At 44.8% G+C, this 18,805-nt stretch overlaps 1 protein-coding gene across 1 annotated transcript in view; it reads left to right on the top strand.

Annotated features, from left to right (window-relative positions):
- The window catches only part of VPS37A (VPS37A subunit of ESCRT-I), an 862,571-nt gene that overhangs the window by 146,004 nt on the left and 697,762 nt on the right, over nucleotides 1-18,805 (top strand). Inside the window, exon 2 of the mRNA XM_069631579.1 lies at nucleotides 5,695-5,769. Coding sequence (XP_069487680.1) covers nucleotides 5,695-5,769 — 75 coding nt within the window. The remainder of the gene's footprint in view (nucleotides 1-5,694; nucleotides 5,770-18,805) is intronic.

The raw sequence follows: 18,805 nt of genomic DNA, 5'->3' as shown, positions 1-18,805 counted from the left end.
CCCAGGAGGAGGTTCCCCACCTCCACAACTCCCAGCAAGAAACCCACAAGAGGATGAGGTGGGCTGAGCACTAACGGCACCTCTCTGTGTCTGTGGGAACATGTCCCTCCGCAGAGTCGCACACGAGGTGTGCCATTACAAGTAGTCCACGGACGGGACACATTTCGGCCGCTGTTTCGATGGTTGCCTCCCCGCAGAACACCTAGGATACCGCATTCTAGGAGAGAAATTGTTAATTTAGTTGTTGGCTGATCTAATCGGCTGTGATTGTTGAATGTTTGGGCGACAGATGCTTCAGGTTGGGTGGAGTATAGGGTGGGGGATGGAAGTTTGATTGTTTGTTTTTATTAAGAAGTTGGTCAGAAGTCAACACACACAAATCCAACAAGAGTACTACACTTCGTAACACAAACGGCACCACACACACATGTTCAGCGTGACACACTGCTAATGAATCCATGCCTCTTACTTTATGGTCCCCACTAACTCTGATCTCAGAACCCTGCGATTACTGGCCTGGAATATGAATGGGATGGGCAGAGGAATCGAGAGATAGTTCATAACACAGCTTTTGAACAGACACACACCAGATGTGGCTTTCCTAACAGACATACCTGGCAGGCACCACATGCAACCTGTTCAAACGCACCAATTACAGACTGGCAAGACACGCTGGCTTCACCACTGGTTCCCAAGGATTACTTATACTAATACACAAAAAGCTACCCTTAACCCTTGCAAGTGTGACACAGGATACCGGTGGCAGATTTGCTTACATTACAGGGGCACTCTGGAACCAAACCGTTGCAATGGTAGTGGGTGTACTCGCCTCCAGCGCTGATAACCGTACTAACACAGGATATTACACCCATAATCTCTGGGGATAATTCAGACCTAATAATAGGTGGGGACTTTAATGAAGTTATGGAGTTGGGGATGGACCGATCACACCGAAGAGGGATAAACCCTTCCACACGTACAAAGCTGGCCACATTCACAACTGCAATGGGCTTGAGGGATGTGTGGCAGGATTTACACCCCGACACAAGAGCATACTCGTACCACTCCGGAGCACATGCCTCACTTTAGCGATTGGATTACTTATTTCTCCCGGCAACAGATATTCACAGGGCCTCCATGACAATCCTGCTGCCCGTGGTGTATCGGACCATTCCCCCCTGCTAATTGAGCTAAACACAACTAGACCAAGACCCCCTCCTACGTGGCGCCTGAACAATTATTATCTCGGCTTCCCAGAACTCCTTGTAATAACTTTATAATAATAAAGCACTTGAAACCAAATATGTCTCTCGGCAGTTGTAAATAACACTTACCTCTGTGATGATCAACAGTCTCGTAATAGATGAAAGAGAATTACCTAAAAACCCCTCTTAAACCCAGCCAAAAGGCTAGGTAGAAGTGGAATCTCCAGGGAAACCCCCAATAGGGGAAAAACCCTGTGATGCCCTGCTGCGGTACGTGGGTTGCTGCAACCAGCTGGTGAAGACTCACGCTAGGTTTTAATGTGGTCCGGATTCTTGTCAGGAAGGATTCTAATTCAAAGAAGTAGAAATGCAGGTAAGTAAGAATATGGGTTCCAAAGTCTATTGAAATTGTAAAGGGTATAGAAAGGAGCTTACCCTGACAAGCCTATTCCCTACTAGGTCTTTATATCTCAGTCTGATGGTAAATGTTGGCAAAGCGCCTAATAGAATAGATAAGGAGTAAGAATATGTCCAATGTGCGAAAAGAGAAATGCAATTAGAGATTTGGATCTTACCCATAAACAGTAGACCCAGGGATGAATAGTATAGAACAGATTACGGGTCTTGAACTCGAAGGAATAGAAGACTGAAAAGGATGTCTAAGGCTGGTTCCTAATGTAGATTGTAAATGACCACAAGATTAGACGTGAGGGAAAAAAAACATGAGAATCACAACTCTCTCTAGCTAAACAGATGTCAGCTACAAACCAATGGCGGCAGGAACGGTAGTTGAAACTAGGAGATGACTTCCTGATGATCCACAGAGCGTAGAAAAGGATCGAGAATTCTAATGTTTGGGAAGAGAATAAATGACGGAAGTGGAGAGAGCAACTCTAGATAGCAATTGTTGAGTAGAAAAAGTAACAAACTTACGGTGCGCAGTGCGAATCTGAATAGAGAAGCAACGCTTAGTACCGAAGTTCCAGTAGCCGGATATACAATTCCGGAAGTCGAGGGCGGGGCTACTTGCTCGGTCTCAGGAGCGAGAAACACTAGTGTGCTGCTTACGGTTTCGGGCTCCTCCAAGTTGTGAGTCCCGATTCTGGGTAAAACCGCGGGCATAGGCACACGGGAAAGTGTAGTAGCGAGACCCCAATGGACAGCTGTAACACTCCTAGAACAAATACAATCAACGACAACCACATATTTCGAGCAAAACACAGGCTCGGTAGACGACCAGAGAGTGCTGTGGGAGGCCTACAAACCGGTACTACGAGGTGAGATCCTATCGTCGTCCGCTGAACACAAGAAAAAACACCAGCAGAAATTAGTTGAGGCCGAGCAACAAGTAACCCAGGCAGAAGCAAACCACCTAACCCTAGACAAGCCGGAAACGCATTGTGCGCTGACGCAGGCTCAAAAACGTCTACAAAATCTTGCACTGGATTGTGCTCAACAGGCCCATAGAACAATGAGAGCCAGAGTATAGGAACCTGGCGATAAAGCAGGCAAAATGCTGGCTTGGTTAGAAAAGAGGGACATGGGAAGTAACCAAGTCGGGGCGATAAGAAAGTTTTGCATCCTACTATGCAGAACTATATAAACCACCCACCTCACCCCTTGACAGCTCCATACTAAACAAGATTGCCCTCCCTGCCCTCAGTGCAAACCAACAAGCCCTGTTGGAAAGAGATATTACGGAGGAGGAACTATCAACGGCCATGTCGGAACTTCAGACAGGGAAGACACCGGGGCCAAACGGCTCACCGATTGAATTGCGACGCAAGGTAGGAACAAATGTGATTGCCCCTCATCTGTTGCGAATGTTCTTAAAGTCTAAGAGGCAGGGCTGCCTACCCGCAGATCTGTGAAAAGCCACAATAATAGTGATCCCTATAGCAGACAAGCCCCCAGATCGCTGCAGCTCATACAGACCGATCTCTCATCAACAGTGAGACCAAGATACTGGCAAAGGTGCTCGCCAACCGATTACAACAGTTCATAACAACACTAATCCACCCCGACCAGTACCCGCATGATAATACACAGACTCCACTCAGTGATAGAGCAAACACCTTACATATAAATCCCCTTAGCCTCACTGGCAATAGACTTTGAAAAAGCTTTTGGCTCAGTATACTGGGAGGCAATCTGGGACATAATGCGGCGTATGGGGTTTGGCCCCCAATACATGAGCTGGGTGCAGCTCCTGTATGCATCCCCCGAGGCACAAATGAGAGTAAACGGGTGGCCTTCCTGACCCTTTACATTGGGAAAAGGTACCAGACAGGGGTGCCCCCTGTCTGCAATGATCTTCGCACTAGCCATAGAACCTCTAGCTGTACTACTAAGAACCTCATCAGCATGGAGCGGCTTCTGCTGGGCAGACGGGCAGGCAGGAAGATAGTCTCCCTATATGCAGATGACCTGCTACTTTACCTGCAAGACCAATACAACTCCTGCCCAGCGGTGACAAGCTTGCTCGAGAGATATGGAGCCTTTAGCTGACTAAGGGTAAACTGGTCCAAATCAATATGATTTCCAGTAGGTAACAAAGAAGTGACTGTACCAGGAAACTGCCCATTCCGAATCGTTACAGGCGATTCAAGTATCTTGGCATACAAATCACTAACAACCTGAATGAATATGTGACTAACAATCTTCACCCGATCACAGCTAGATTCTCGGAGGATGTCAGGCACTGGGTCTCTCTCCCATTGACCTTACTAGGTAGGGCAGCGCTATTCAAGATGATGGCCCTTCCGCGCTTCCTGTACATATTACAAAATGCCCCACTACATGTCCCACCGAACAAATTCAAAAAGATTAACAGCGCACTTAGAAAGTTTCTGTGGGGTGAGGGACGCTCACGCATTGCGCTGAGCACCCTCCAACGCTCCATATGGGAAGGGGAAATTGGACCCCCACGCCTACAGTCCTATTACTGGGCTAGCCAAATGGCCGTGGTCAACGATATACTACACGGAGATCATACCCTGCTACACATTAGAATTAAAAACATCGGGAGCCCCAACAGGCCTCAGGCCGAACACCCTATAGGACAACGCATCACTCAACCCCCCAGACCATGCTATCGCACATTTCCCCGATCTGGAAAGAAGCACATAAATACATAGGATTGGCGATATGGTTGTAAATGGCAAACTAGCGCCTTTTGAATCTCTAGAATCCCGCTTCCACCTCACAATCACCGAACGCTACCACTATACTCGGATGCAACATGCAATGCAGACTCATCTCCCAGAACTAGAGAACATGGCGGAGAGTATTCCCCTGGAAAGGAACATTGTGCAAGCAAAAATTGATACTAAAATCACATCTACCATATATAGCGTAATAACCTCTTTTGCCACGGCTGAAGTTTGAAGTCGAAATGGGAGAGGGATGTTGGGGTCATACAATCGGAAGACTGGGTAACGGCCCTAATGTTTCCTCGTGAGGTGGCCATTTCAGCCAGATTTCGACTTGTACAGCTCAAAATTCTGCACAGGATATATTATCCTAGACTGGCACTCTACCGATGGGAGGAAAACTACGGACCCACAGTACCTACGCTGTAAAAGGGAAGAGGGAACTTTTTTTCATGTGCTTTGGGAGTGTGATTGTATTCAACAATACTGGCAGTGGTGCTGTGACGAGCTCTCAAGAGTGCTGGGGAGAGTGATACACTGGAATCCAAAACAAATGTTACTTGGGGTGGAGGAGAAGGGAGAACTGTCCAGATATGAGAAACTGTTCTTATTAACATCAACAGCGTTAATTAAAAAGAACATTTCAAAACTATGGGGCTCTGAAACGATTCCACAATATGATCAATGAATCACGGACGTGAACATTTGTATTGCGATGGAACGAAGAGTATGCACGGCTAGGGGCTCCCCGAGGAAAGCCGATAAGATCTGCATTAACTTGATTGATGTAATGTTTATAATTTAAATGATAAAACAATAAAATGTTATTTAAAAAAAAAGACTAGCCTACTGTAAGGGTGTAGAAGTAGAAGACCGACACACAGGTGGCATGCTTTTGGTGATAGACTTTTATTAGTGATCAAATACAAGAGAAAACCCTATCTGACCCTAGTTCTAAGAGGGGTTTCCCTGCCTCAACTACTACTAAGGAAATTGTCAGGAGGTCAGTCTAAAGCCAAGAGTCCACCGTCCTGTGTCAAATGCCTAATTCCATCCCTTACACTATAAACCTAACTAAGAAAGAGGGGTGGTCTTCTTGGTCCAGAAGAATGTCTCCTTTCTTCTGGACAACAATCCACATTTCAGTTCTGGATGAAGCAAACCAACCTGCTTGTCTCCACGAAAGTAAATCAAAAGTCTTAAAAAGGTTCTTAGAGCTTCTGGTAACCTTGCCAGTTTACAATCCACATATGACTTACAACTTTGAATAACATTTTTTTTTTTTTTGTGATTGAAAGTAGTCAATGATTTTTAATGTTTTTTTTTTTATCCCACAGCCTTGCTGAAATACAGAAAGATGTGGAATATAGGCTGCCGTTCACTGTTAACAACCTGACGATAAATATTAACATGTAAGTGCAACTTTACCTATTTGTTACTCACGCACAGTTTGTTATAGACATTATGGACACAATCCATATGGATGGACACAGTCACCCATTGAAGTGGTACAATGGTGTGTTTTGGTGGTGTCCGTAAGATTGAATTTTATTAGTATGATTTTAGCTAATAAGGTGATATATACATTTAATGAACAATTGAACAATCTAAAGTGTTACTAACTATTGTTATTCATGATGTCTCCCTTCCATTCCCCAGTTCTCCCCCTTTTATATATTTTCTATATTTTTCCTTTGTTCATTTGTTTATTTCTTGTTCCTTGTAATTTATTCAAATTCATTTTTGTTCCTTGATCATCCATTGCATATTATGTTCTGTGTATGTATTGGACGTGTATGTATGTACAGCACAGCCCTGAGTAAGGCCCTTTTCTTCTGTCTTTTTATTTTTTTTTCCTGAGGAAGACCTTTTTAAGGGTCAAAACACGTGTTGACTGACCATTAAAGTTATTATACTTTTGAAATGTTGGTTCATATTTGAAGTTTATGGGACTTGAATCATTTAGTGAGTTTTGGTGAGGTGTAGCGCAAGTGGCCACACTGTTGAATCTACATACCGTTCTGTGACCTTCAACTATGACCACTTTATCTTTCTGACCAATGCTTGGCAACCTACACATTAAAATTAGATGTTCACAAATCAGATGGCTCAAAATATACATTTTGGTAGTTAACTCAACTTGGTATTAGCCCTCCTCTATTTATTTTCAAATTACAAATTGGGCGTAAAACATAACAACTCACATAGCATTACATGACTCCCATATGAACCTATTCATTAAAGGAATGGTTCGGTCAAAAAATGTTATTGTCCCTACGGGTCGGCCATGTGTTTTTATGCCTAAGTCGCTCGATTTTAGAGGAATTTCCTATGGACCTTACCCGAGTTTTCGTCAATTAAACGCACGTGAAAACAGGCACCAGGGCGCTGCCATTTTGTGATAATCCTATCACTTGCCCCATCGCCCTGGCTGGCCTGCTTTTGCGGCCCTAAATCATATCCCCCGCCCCTGAGCCTGACCTTATCAAAACATTCATATTCCCCACCTCTCTCTGTGACGTTACTGTGCTGCGTAGGCAAACGCGCCCAGTCGTCTTCTACGCGACTTCACACAGAACCCGGAAACCAACACAGATCAACTCACAAAACAGCGCGCCACAATTCGGAATATGAAACTGTACTTTAAAATCAAACAGCAATACGGTACATTTGGTAAAGTACATTTATTTGACATTAAATGTTTAGAGAATATTCAGCAATTGACATATTAAATCGGAATGGATTTTTTTTTTCTTTTCTCTCGATCCGCAAATCCGGAAAAGTTTATTGTGAGTCACGCGCTGTTCTGTTATGGTACACAGGGTGTTGGTTTTCATTAAAAGAAGCACTTTGGACGCACGGTGAACCGCAAGGCTGTTCCATCAACTAGGCACTAGGCCACCGTAAAGGGCGATATGTTGCTTCTAGCCGCTAGTACCGCTTAAGGGCATATGGCCCCTTGGCGATCGTCCCATAAAATGGTCAATGTAGTGCAGTTGTTTACAAGAAGCTGCAGCTGGCGGTTGAAAAATCTGTCTGCCGGGGTCTGGAATAGGTGGCTGTGGCAGTACGGTAGGATGTACCTGTTTAGAAAACATAAAAATTGAAATTAGTCTCACCAGCCGATCTTTATTACTATTATTCATTTTATTTATTACGGGCAAGCTGAAACTATTTGCTTGCGAGGATAGTGCAATGGAGTATGTTCGGCTCTAAAAGCAATGCGAAAACTAACAAAATAAATTGAGGGAAACACACAAACTAATGATTTTTTTTACCGTTGAACCACTGAGAAACGACTGTTTGTCTACATGCTTGTCAAATGGGCACATGCATGCCCATGTGCCCGGTAGAAAGACGATCCCACAAATGTTGTACTTGCTCTTCATTCATTCATTCATTCCGATATAAAAGCGTCTAAAGAGTTGCTTACATTATATTTGCCATTTCCATTGTATCTCTGCGTAATGCAGTCCGTAAATCCCACTGTGTTCGTGCCAACGATTTTTCATATACTGAACTAACATGAAACTCGGTCTAGTTTCAGAATTGTCAGCCTTATCATCTCTTACGTGATTGCCCCCTCCTTCAAATGAAGGCCTTTTCGGCATGGTCCCTGTCTCTCAAGGTCAAAAAACAATAGAACCTTATCTGCCAGTGCGATTCGCGGGCCTCTTCAGCCCGCGAGCAAAAAATCAAAGCCGCTGACCTTCACTCTGCATGAGCGTACATTCTTACTTTGCAACATCCCGTCTAAAGCCATCTGTGAGAACTTGATTTTTCGACTCCATGTTTGTACTAGGCCTCAATGTGCAAATGCGAACTGGCTTGCCTCCCATCTGCAATGCCTCACTTGGTGCGTTCTAAGGCCCCCCAATTTTGTCCTCGAGCTTTGCAGCCCTAGAGAACCATAACTATGGAGACATTGACTTTTTGGGGGAAGGTCAGGGAAAGTATAAAGTACCCGAGGAGTTGAGTTGAAAGTGAGATTTATTGTTTATTTGTTTTATTATTTGCAATATGCAAGCCTCCCCTCGGTTAACAGTGCGCAGCATTTACATGAGATTGCGAAACTTAGTTACAGCAACATAAATATATACATACACATATTCACAAGGTCAGCGATATGAGGTGAATAGAGAGAGAAGTCAAAGATGACACCCATGTAGTTTGCCACCCAGGATGGTGAATGAAGGGTTTAGGGTTAGCATACTTTGTATGCACACTGTACAATAACATTATTTTAAAAAAGACAATCAGATTACAATGATTTATTTAAACCGGGATTTGAACTTCTCAACAAGCTCTGCTTTGGGTGGACGTGGCACAGTGGCAATGTTTGGTGGCAATGCATCAGTGCTTTGCACAGAAATGCTCAAACTTCCATATCTGTTCTTCTCTAGTACACTAACAATAAGGCCTTTAACAAGGTCGAACTCCATTTCCTCATATACTGGTTTTACCCCCCATTTCTTAGTTCTTTTTCCAAAGGTCGTAGTGTAGCGAGGCATCCTTACATTTCCCGTAGTCCTAGACTGTTCACGGCCCACATTCTCATTATGTGCTAAGACCGATAGTAGAGTCCTATGTTTCATGCCCTGTAAGCTGAAATGCATTCGCTTTGGCATGTACTTTAGGCACATATTGTGGACCACCGCCAATTCACCTGTGTGACAGAATTCTGTCAGTCCCCTCAAATCTCTTGATAGAGTTTTATCGAAAACAATCTTCTCAATGGCTTTGTGTGTAGGTGAAGATGCAATCAACCACTTCTTCCGTGCCTCCTCTGTGGACAAAGGGCCATGTTCACATTGGTGGAAATGTTGATTTTCTGTCGAGGGGTGAACGTTGGTACAGTGGTGCATCAGTGACCGCCATTTTTCAAGTAGGATTTCACTGACCCTTCACAAGTTTTGGAGCTCCACCAAAGATGGTTGCTGATAGACTGGGACCACTGTGAAATACTTTCAAAACCTTTTTTTTCCCTGCAGCCGAGATTTTCTTATTGACAGATTTAGCAAGATGCCATACGTCAAATTGATGTTTAATATGTGGGAACTGCTCTCTCATTGTCTTGGCAATTGAAACGTGTCTGTCTGTGGCTATGAGGTCGATGTGCATTCCCCTTGATTGTAGATATTGCAATGATTTTATAAATCCTAGTTTCTCCATGGCCATTGAGAATTTACATTGGGACACCTGCACGACCACCGAACTCACAATTTTCTTACTATCCATGTCCTGAAAGTGGTAGGTGCAGTACTTGGCAGAAAATCCAGGGCTGTCGCACTGTCCATCGCAGGCTAGCCTGAATCGTTTCCCTTCGAATGTACTTGCTAGAGACAATTGTTCAATTTTCCAAGCATCACTAATGGCCGGAAACAGATAATCATGTTGGTATTTGTAGTACTGCGTTTTAGAAATGAAATGGGAGTCCCACAAACTGAAAGAAAGACTCTAACTTTCTAAAACTGGACCCACTAAAAAGTGAGGCAGCTGCACACAGTAGATTGCCTGCTGGCAGCTTCCCCAGCATCGGTTGTACAGACCATGAGAACGCATGATTTAATCTACAGGCGGCATGTATTTTGACGTTACTGCCTTGTTTTTGACGAGTTGCATGAATCAATGCTGCCCACATTTCAGCATACTTCTAATATCCATCAAACAACTGTCGAATACTATGTATTTGCCCTATTTCATTAGACTGTCATCCGGCATGAAAGTTGTTTCGGACTGTGCTGTTGAGGACATATCTACAAATTTGAAAGAAATATCGCTGATATCAAGTCTGATGCGTCGTTGGGTGCTGCTGCTGGTTCATTCTGTCATTTCAACATCTGTTACTTCAGCATTGATGGGAGAGCACAACAATGTCGACAGCTTTTTGGGTGGCATTTTTTGGCGGGTGTAGATGGTGTGAATTGATCTGCGACTACTTCAGAGCTATCTTCAATACATTCAGTATCATCTTCTTTTGGTGGTGCAGTCGAACTGTAGCAATGGTCCAATACAACTTTACTGGATTCTCCGGACACATTCAATTCATGTCCTGGCCATTAGACATGAGTATCTCGAGTCTCAACACGCCGCGTCTGAATTAATAGTTCCTCCATAGTGTAAATGGTCTGGAAAGCAACATCTCTCATTTGGTTCACTGTCTGTGTATGTATAGTTCGTACACCCACGGGTAACTAGAGGACAGATTGGAAAGGGGATGTTCATTTTAAACACAATATAAAGTATAGTACAATTGACAGGAAAAAAACTTAATATAGTCCCCAACACAAAACAATTCCTAAAATTATGAACTGTTTTAACTAACCTTATTTTTGTTTCTTTTCTTTGCAACTTTCTTGACTCGAACTTCAACATCTGCACGCTGTTGCTCCGATTCGTTTCTGCATGACTTCCCTTCCTCTTGCGCTGCAACGACTATATTTTCTGGATCCGCATAGACAGCACGGAATGACGCTCCATTGACTCCCTGAAACATAGTACTTTCATTACTATGTATCACAATATTGGAAACATAAAACACACGTGAGGACGAACACACAGGTACATCTCAATAGCTAAACACGAATTAAACATTCTGTAGAACAATCAAACGACAAGTATTCAAGCTCTGAGGATCTAGTTTGATGGAACTGTCAGTATCCATACCTCTGGCTCCACATGGACTGCCATGAATGGTTGTATTGGAGAGGAGGCATCAGCAACTCCCTGAAACACAGTACTTGCATTAATATGGTTTTCAATATTGTAAACATAACACACACTTGGGGTCGACGGCACAGGTACATATAAAGAGATAACCACAAATGATGCATTGTCTAAAAGAAGCAAGGAATATCTAAATATGATCAGATTTCACCGACTTATTTCTCCGATTTATTTACATCTGCATCATCTAAATGGGATGTTGTTATTGTAGTGGAAGCTCCATTGTCTCCCTGAAACACAGTACTTGTGTTAATAGGGAAGAAAGCATAGCAAATGGAATCACGTTCTATGATGACGCTCGATAGAGCTGTCCGTATCCATACCTCGTGCTGCTGAAGAACATCTAGGGATGTTGTCAATGTGATGGACGCTTCAGCATCTCCCTGAAAGACAGTTCTTGCATTACTATGGATAACACTAATCATAACTGAAAACAAACACCAGTGGATGATAACTAAGGTGTATATCAATTGGAAAGCACTAACCAAAGATTCGGTAAAATAATTACACGATACGATAAAAATATTACTTGACATGCATAAAACAAGTCTGTAGCGGAATAGCCAAGTAAGATACCGGATAGGCGCTAGAGGTGGTTGATAACTGCGAGCACGTCACGGATGTAGAATGTTCTTGCTTCAGATTCAAGGCATAGTCAAGCAGTTGTAAAGGTAAATTATTGATTGATAATGAAATGCCAATATTCTGTCTCCTTAAATTGCCATGTAAGGAGACAGAATACTTGAGAGTAATGCTATTGAAAATGCGCAATATAGCACAGTTCCCTGTGCCCGTATATAGATTTCGTTTGTGGGTTATGAAATCGAAAAAGAATATATTGATAAATGTCATTATTCAAAAAGCTATACACTCATATCAATGTCGAAAGTATTACAAGGGACACAATACCCAAAATATCAATGAATCCATTCGGCTACCTACACACTACCGCAAGACCTAAAGCTAAATCCGGACACTTGACTCACCAGTGGCGGAATGTGGACGAAATAGAGTGGGAATAGCGTTCGCGAGCAATTTTCGTGTCGTTCGGCGTTTATTCTTCTTTGTTACCCAAGATGTTGTGTACATGTTCGAGGAAAAGTGCCGGCTGCAGATGCGGTATCGATCACCCCTCTTGTCCTCTAAAACTTGTTGGACTCTACTTGCCAGCTCATCCAGTGGCTATCGACAATGTCTGACCGATTCTTTTATTCGATCAACAGTTTTCGGGAATACATGCATTGTAGTGCCTTCAGATTTAGCATGGGTCTTCGAAGGGCAACCGCTAATCGAACAGGCAGGCATTGTTGAAAATTCTGAAAAGTAAATATCGACATTATTATACAATCTTGATGAATAAAAATGTGATACAAAAGTAAATGAATCATACAATGTTCAATGCAAGATTTGTTTTGGTCGCAGGAACTATACCAGTTCATCATGTGCGGCTTAGTATTTGCATAAATTGCAGAAATGTATAAATGATGTGTCTAAAATCTGAACATGTGACTCATCCCTTGGATGTTCTGTCTTGCACGAGAAGGAAACATGCTTGCATTATAGACTGGACCCCCGAAGGATGCAATTCGATGACAATTGACACAGATGAAAATAAATAGATCTATTGATAGCATAACAATGGAAACTCAAGTCAATATCAATGAGACCAATGAACATAGCACTATTGAGTACTCTACTCGCAAATAAATAGAAATTTAAAAATCAATGAAATATGACTAGGATACATGGCCTTACCTTGACCAACAAACAGTTGGATTCAGCAAGCAGAGCAGTATGTTGCAGGAGAACAGGTAGATGGCCACAGGTAGCACACTGACGAGTTTGCTCGAAGCGGTCACAGAGGTTCACGGCTAGCATGACGACGAGCAGATTAGCATAGATCTCAGTGGTTCTCAGGTAGCACGTTCAGGAGTTGACTTGCAAAGCACAAAGATGTTCTCATGAGACATATCAAGTGGTTTATAAAGTATTACAAACAGGGGTGTGTTTGTGAAAGAATGACATGTGTATGTTGTGGTATTATGTGGTTTGCCGAGGGCCGGCCAGCGTGAGGGGGGGTGGTCCTGGCCGGACACACGGGGTCTGAGGAGGCCATGTGAGCGATGGGCCCTTGGCGTGGGATACCTTTTGAAGTGTACATGCTGTTTGGCACCTTGGCCGTTCGCGCCTCTGACGGCCCCCCATGGCAGCGTGCACCCACTGGACTTGTTATGGACTTTTGTTTTTGTTAAACTAACCACTTTTTTATACTTCATATAGTTATACTTCGCCTTTGATAGGGGAGGGGGTGGATGGATGGATGGGCGGGTGGCCGTGCAGACAAGGCACAGGAAGACTGCTGAATGGAGATACACTTGATTCATTTAAAACATCGAAACAACTGTTAAAATATATGTGGTGTTTTATTTAGTTTCTTTTTTTGATGGCACAAAAATACAAAACTTTACACATTGTACAGGTCAGGTTGCATCATAGCAAGGGAAAATTCCCTGTACTGACCCCTGTCACTCGGGAAAGTTTCTCTTATGGCACGAACGGCACAGGCGGGTATTACTCTCCGAACGCGATGTCCAAGCCTCCCGTGAAGCCACCATGTAAAGGAACGATAGGCCACCAGCCGGTACCACCTGTGAAAAATAATGATACAAACTGTTTTTAAAAGACCAAGATAAGTTGATTAAACGTTTGTTGTCAATGACAATTCTTGTAACTAATGGCATTCTGCTCGGACAAATGCTATCTAGACACTGCACACTATTGAACGACTTTCATGCGTTACAATGATATGTAGATGTAATTTTGGTAGTGGCATCACAAACAGATTATACTTACTCGTTACTCAGATTACGAGGGCAAACAGTTGCGGGAAGTTTGTGCAAAAGCACCATCATTGTCCTCCACACGGACCGTGTGAGGCAGGCTGCCCTGAAGTCTGGCAGCTCGGTGATGCATTACGGTCGTGGCTCGCCTTCCGAAATGTAGTTTTCACAGCAGCAGCAGTTCTCCTCCTCGGTTGGCATTAGCTTGCACCGATTGCATGTGCACCAGGTGGAAACACCGTCCATGCGACTAGGTCCAGTGTCTTCATCCGTTGATTCGTCCTGCCAACTGCCGTCCGAAGCCCCATCGTTTTCGCGTGTTTACCTTTCCAGTAGTTCCTCCTCGGTATACTCGGGCTCGTACATGTAGGGCATTATTGTAGCCATTGTGTGGTAAACAAACTAAAATAATTTATAGCAATGGTACATGTGTTCACACGGGCTACTAGCGGCAAAGGTAGCTGACCAGAGCACAGAAACGAGTCACAGAATACTCAAAGTAACACAGAGAGAGGAATGGAATCGAAAATCTGCTGCTGTGTGTTGTGAAACGGTCTGTTTATACTTATTGAGGAAAGAGGCGTCTTGCCATTTCCATGGCGACACGTCATTAGCTGAAGCGCCGCGATTGTTGACACGAGACGTGCTTTGCCGTTGTGAAATGGGCGGTACGCGTCTGCTGATGACAGGCTCAGAGCCGGGGGATATGATTTAGTGCCGCAAATGCAGGTCAGCCAGGGCGATGGGGCAAGTGATAGGATTATCACAAAATGGCAGCGCCCTGGTGCCTGTTTTCGCGTGCGTTTAATGACGAAAACTCGGGTAAGATCAATAGGACATTTTTCTAAAATCGAGCTACTTAGGCTTAAAAACAAACGGCCGACCCGTAGGGACAATAACATTTTTTGATCAAACCATTCCTTTAAGCATCTGTTCACAATCCTTCCTGACATACATTGAGATCCCAGCTTCTACGTATATTCCTTCATTTTGCTCTGCCTCCCCAGCATTTACCCATGTATGTCATTCCTTTCTAGCCAAGAACATCGCAACAAAGAAAATATTCTGATCATGGGTTGTTTCGCAGTCACCAGAGGCACTTTGTCCGAATAGTCTTTAAATGGCATCCATACATTTCTGTATCTCTCATATTTCCCCATGCTCAATGCTGTAATAATAGTTCCTTTTTGGGAAATTAGATTTTCTACTGTTTTAATGGTTTTGGCAACGCACTTGCAATCAGAATGGACAACTTTCCATCATCCCTTTTGATATACCTATGGTCACAGGGTGGATATATATTTTTAGGGAGGCAAAAGATGGTTTCTTTAATATACCACTTTGTTGGGTTGTACCTTGGGAGTTAATCACCCCTTCACTAGTAGGAGGTTGAGATCCTTTAAATTGAAAATGGGCCTCATTATGACCCTGCCGGTCCGGAAACAACAGTGGCGGTAAAACCGCTGCCACTGTTTCTGGACCGGCTGATTCAGAGTCCTGCAGGTGGGATGTGTCACTCAGACCTGGCGGGATTAACACCACCCGCCAGCAGGCGGACATGGGAACACCGGCTCTGTCATAGACGGAACCAGTGTTTCCATGGTCCCCATCTCCATGGAGTCCTATTGGACTCCATGGGAATGGGGATTTACAGAATTCCGCCTCCGGAATTACTGGGTCTCTGGGGTTGTAATGCCACCATGATACCGGCAATCACGGAGGCGGTATGGTATTACGGGTCCGGGGGAAGCCCGCCGTTTCTTCCGGCACGGCTACCGCCGAACTCGTCATGAGGCCCTATATGCCAATTACTTCTTTAACCCCAAAACACAAGTGTCCCTCTCTAGGAAAAAATACAGTGTCTTATTCTGCGAACTCTCCCCACTATTCTGGGTCCTGTCTCGACCCAGGTGATCCCCCTGCAATACACCACCTGCAGGATTGGGATCAGGAAGCGTCTGCCCTCTCCTGGCCACCTGGTATGAGAATTTAGGCAGGGGTTCAGTGGTGGGATCCCCAGGATTCTCTATATAGCAGTTGAATAGCAAAGCACAGAGCCTTGGAGGATGAAACCTAACGTGCAGGGACCAAGAAAACAGGATCCAGGACACACCAACCAGAATCTCCAAGGCTTCCTCCAGAGGGCGCTACACAGAAGCCATTTGCAAAGCCTTTTTTTCTATCAAACACACAACATAAAGACTTGCAATGCAAGTAATCAGTGAAAATGTCCAGCTGTAAGTGCGACACATCTCTGTTAGATCAAGGTGAGCCATACATTTCGATTGTCACCAGGCCAGGATGCCTTTCAAGAGGATAGATTTTCCACTCAACCTAACCCTGTAGTAATGTCAGAACATTGATACACCAAAGGGTTAGATGAAAAAGAGGGAGGAGCATACTTGGCTCTCCCAGCTGTGGGTGACAAAAAAACAAATAGATTTTCAGTCCTTCAGGGCTCTCAAATCTAGTCTGTTCTCAGTTCTAGTTGTGTATTATCCTGTGCTCAAACTGCATTGTGAAACGAAGGCCCCAACCGCGCAACAGTTAATTAGGTGCCATGGCACTCACAGGCCACAACAGAGCAGCATGCAGGCACACCACTAGGCCCAATGAGACCCAACGCCGTGACTCCCTACCCCCGCCATCACACAGCCCAACCCCTTCCACAGCACACCTTCTACGCGCATCCCTCACCTCACTTACCCTCTCAACCTGTCTCACTCTCCCCCATCCGTAGATCTAGCTCTGTGCAACTAAGAGCAGCAAAATGGAGAGACGGATTAGAGAACATCATCCCACGGAACACACCACAGGATGCAGTGTGACACCTAATATGCCCATCACACCCAAACCGCGCCAGCAACCAACGCCTCCCGCTCACACTTTCACCAATCAACTACACATCACCCCAAACTCCCACTTCCCCAGCCTTCACGCAGCAAGAGAAGCTCTAGCCAATACCCCTGTCGCCAGAGAACCACCCACTCTCTCCCACATACCCATGACCGCTCATAATGCAAGGAAAGGGGCGAGACTACAGGCACCTAATGCCCCCCCCCAGCATCGCCCATTCTCCGACACAGTCTGCAACCACTGCCACCGCAGTATAGGAGCAAAACCTCCCTGACCTCATTCAACCCATTCCTAGCTCTCTTCCCCTCCGTCCACTGTCCCCCCATTCCAATAGCTCCCTCATCTCCACACTCCACCTCCTGCCTTGTTACTCCCCCCACACTGCCAGTCCCCTATTCAGACCCCGCTGAATAACCCAACAACCCTACCCACCCTCTACCCTCAAAGGCATCCCACCTAATATCTTGCACCCTCATCAACGCCAGGTCAGTTTCCAAAAATAAACTCCACATCTATGACCTCATCACGGAAGAAAACCCAGACATCCTATTCATTACTGAGACCTGGTTCTCTGCTTACTACGGACCCATTGCGCACGAGACCATCCCGCCTGGTAACATTCTCACCGTCCGGAACAAATCATGAAGGGGGGGGGGGGATTGCAATATTACATAAAGATAAATTAAAGCTAATAAACAAGAACACCGCCACCAGCACCGCAGACTACAAATCCCTCCTGGTAAAACGCCAACTTGCACTCTCCACCTCACACAGATTCCTTCTCATCTACAGACCCCCCAGCTATAACTAATACTTTGCTGACACATTTGGTGAAGCACTGGCCGCCAACCTCATCCTTCACCCAACTCTCACCATCCTAGGAGATTTCAACATATGGTTCGACTCCCTATCAAACCCTATGACCATGTGACTCAGAGGCAGTCTAGAACTACTCAACCTGAAACACCACACCTCCACTCCCACCCACATGAGAGGCCACACCCTCGACACATTATTCAGCACTGCAAACATATCTGCCCAGCCACCGTGCCCCCTGTCATGGACCGATCACTCAGCACTGTTTCACCATACCACTGAACACTGGTCAGCGGCCAAGCCCCCACACGACCACCACCAACCCCCCCTCTACTTTTCCACTATGGAACAAAGTGGTAATCACTCCAGACCTGGAGCTCTCACTCCGCACCTCCCTCAACTCGCTCTTCCTCACGGAAGGACACCCAGCAATAGATTTCTTCAACCTCTGGCTTACAAATGCCCTCATGCCCCTCACCCTGTCAAAATGTACCTCGCAGAGATCTGCACCAATGCTGAGGTGATTCACCCCCAATCTCAAACCACTAAAAACGCTCAAGCACCGTCTGGAACGAGCTTGGAGAGCCGACCCGTCAGCCCAAAACAAAACCGCCTTAGCAAGGGCAACCAGAATTTACAGATCGGAAATCGGAAAAAGCAAGAAATCATTCTGTGGAAACCAAATCCAAAATGATCACAACCCAACTAAGGAACTGCATAAAATCATAGCAGAATTCAAATCCCCTTCATGCTCGCGCCTGTCCACTCCAAGCCTTATGCGACACCCTCTTGCTCCACTTCTACAACACAGCCAACGAAAGACACACCTCCATCATGGCTAAACTAAACCTCTTACCACCACCTCCCTCTCGCCCACACAGTCCTCTGCCCAAACCCCCACCCTAACACTCACAATTTTCTTTTGACTCATTCTCTCCCATCACACACCAAGAATTCCTCTCGCTTGCAGCAGTCAGCTGCCCATCAAGCTCCCCTGAAGACCCATGCCCACCCTCAATGCTAAAAAAAACCTAACCTCGACGTGTGCAGGTAACGTCACACGTGCAATACTTAATCACTCACTCACATCAGGATCTTTCCCGAAAGCCCTAAAAACATCCTACATCAAACCCATTCTAAAAAAAAAAACAACCCTGGACCCACTCCTCCCCCAAAACTACCGTCCTATTTCCAATACGCATTTCATCGC

This window comes from Ambystoma mexicanum, chromosome 6q (genome assembly GCF_040938575.1).
Source record: "Ambystoma mexicanum isolate Mex_15411 chromosome 6q, UKY_AmexF1_1, whole genome shotgun sequence".
NCBI classification, from domain to species: domain Eukaryota; kingdom Metazoa; phylum Chordata; class Amphibia; order Caudata; family Ambystomatidae; genus Ambystoma; species Ambystoma mexicanum.
This window is presented reverse-complemented; position numbering and strand designations above follow the sequence as displayed.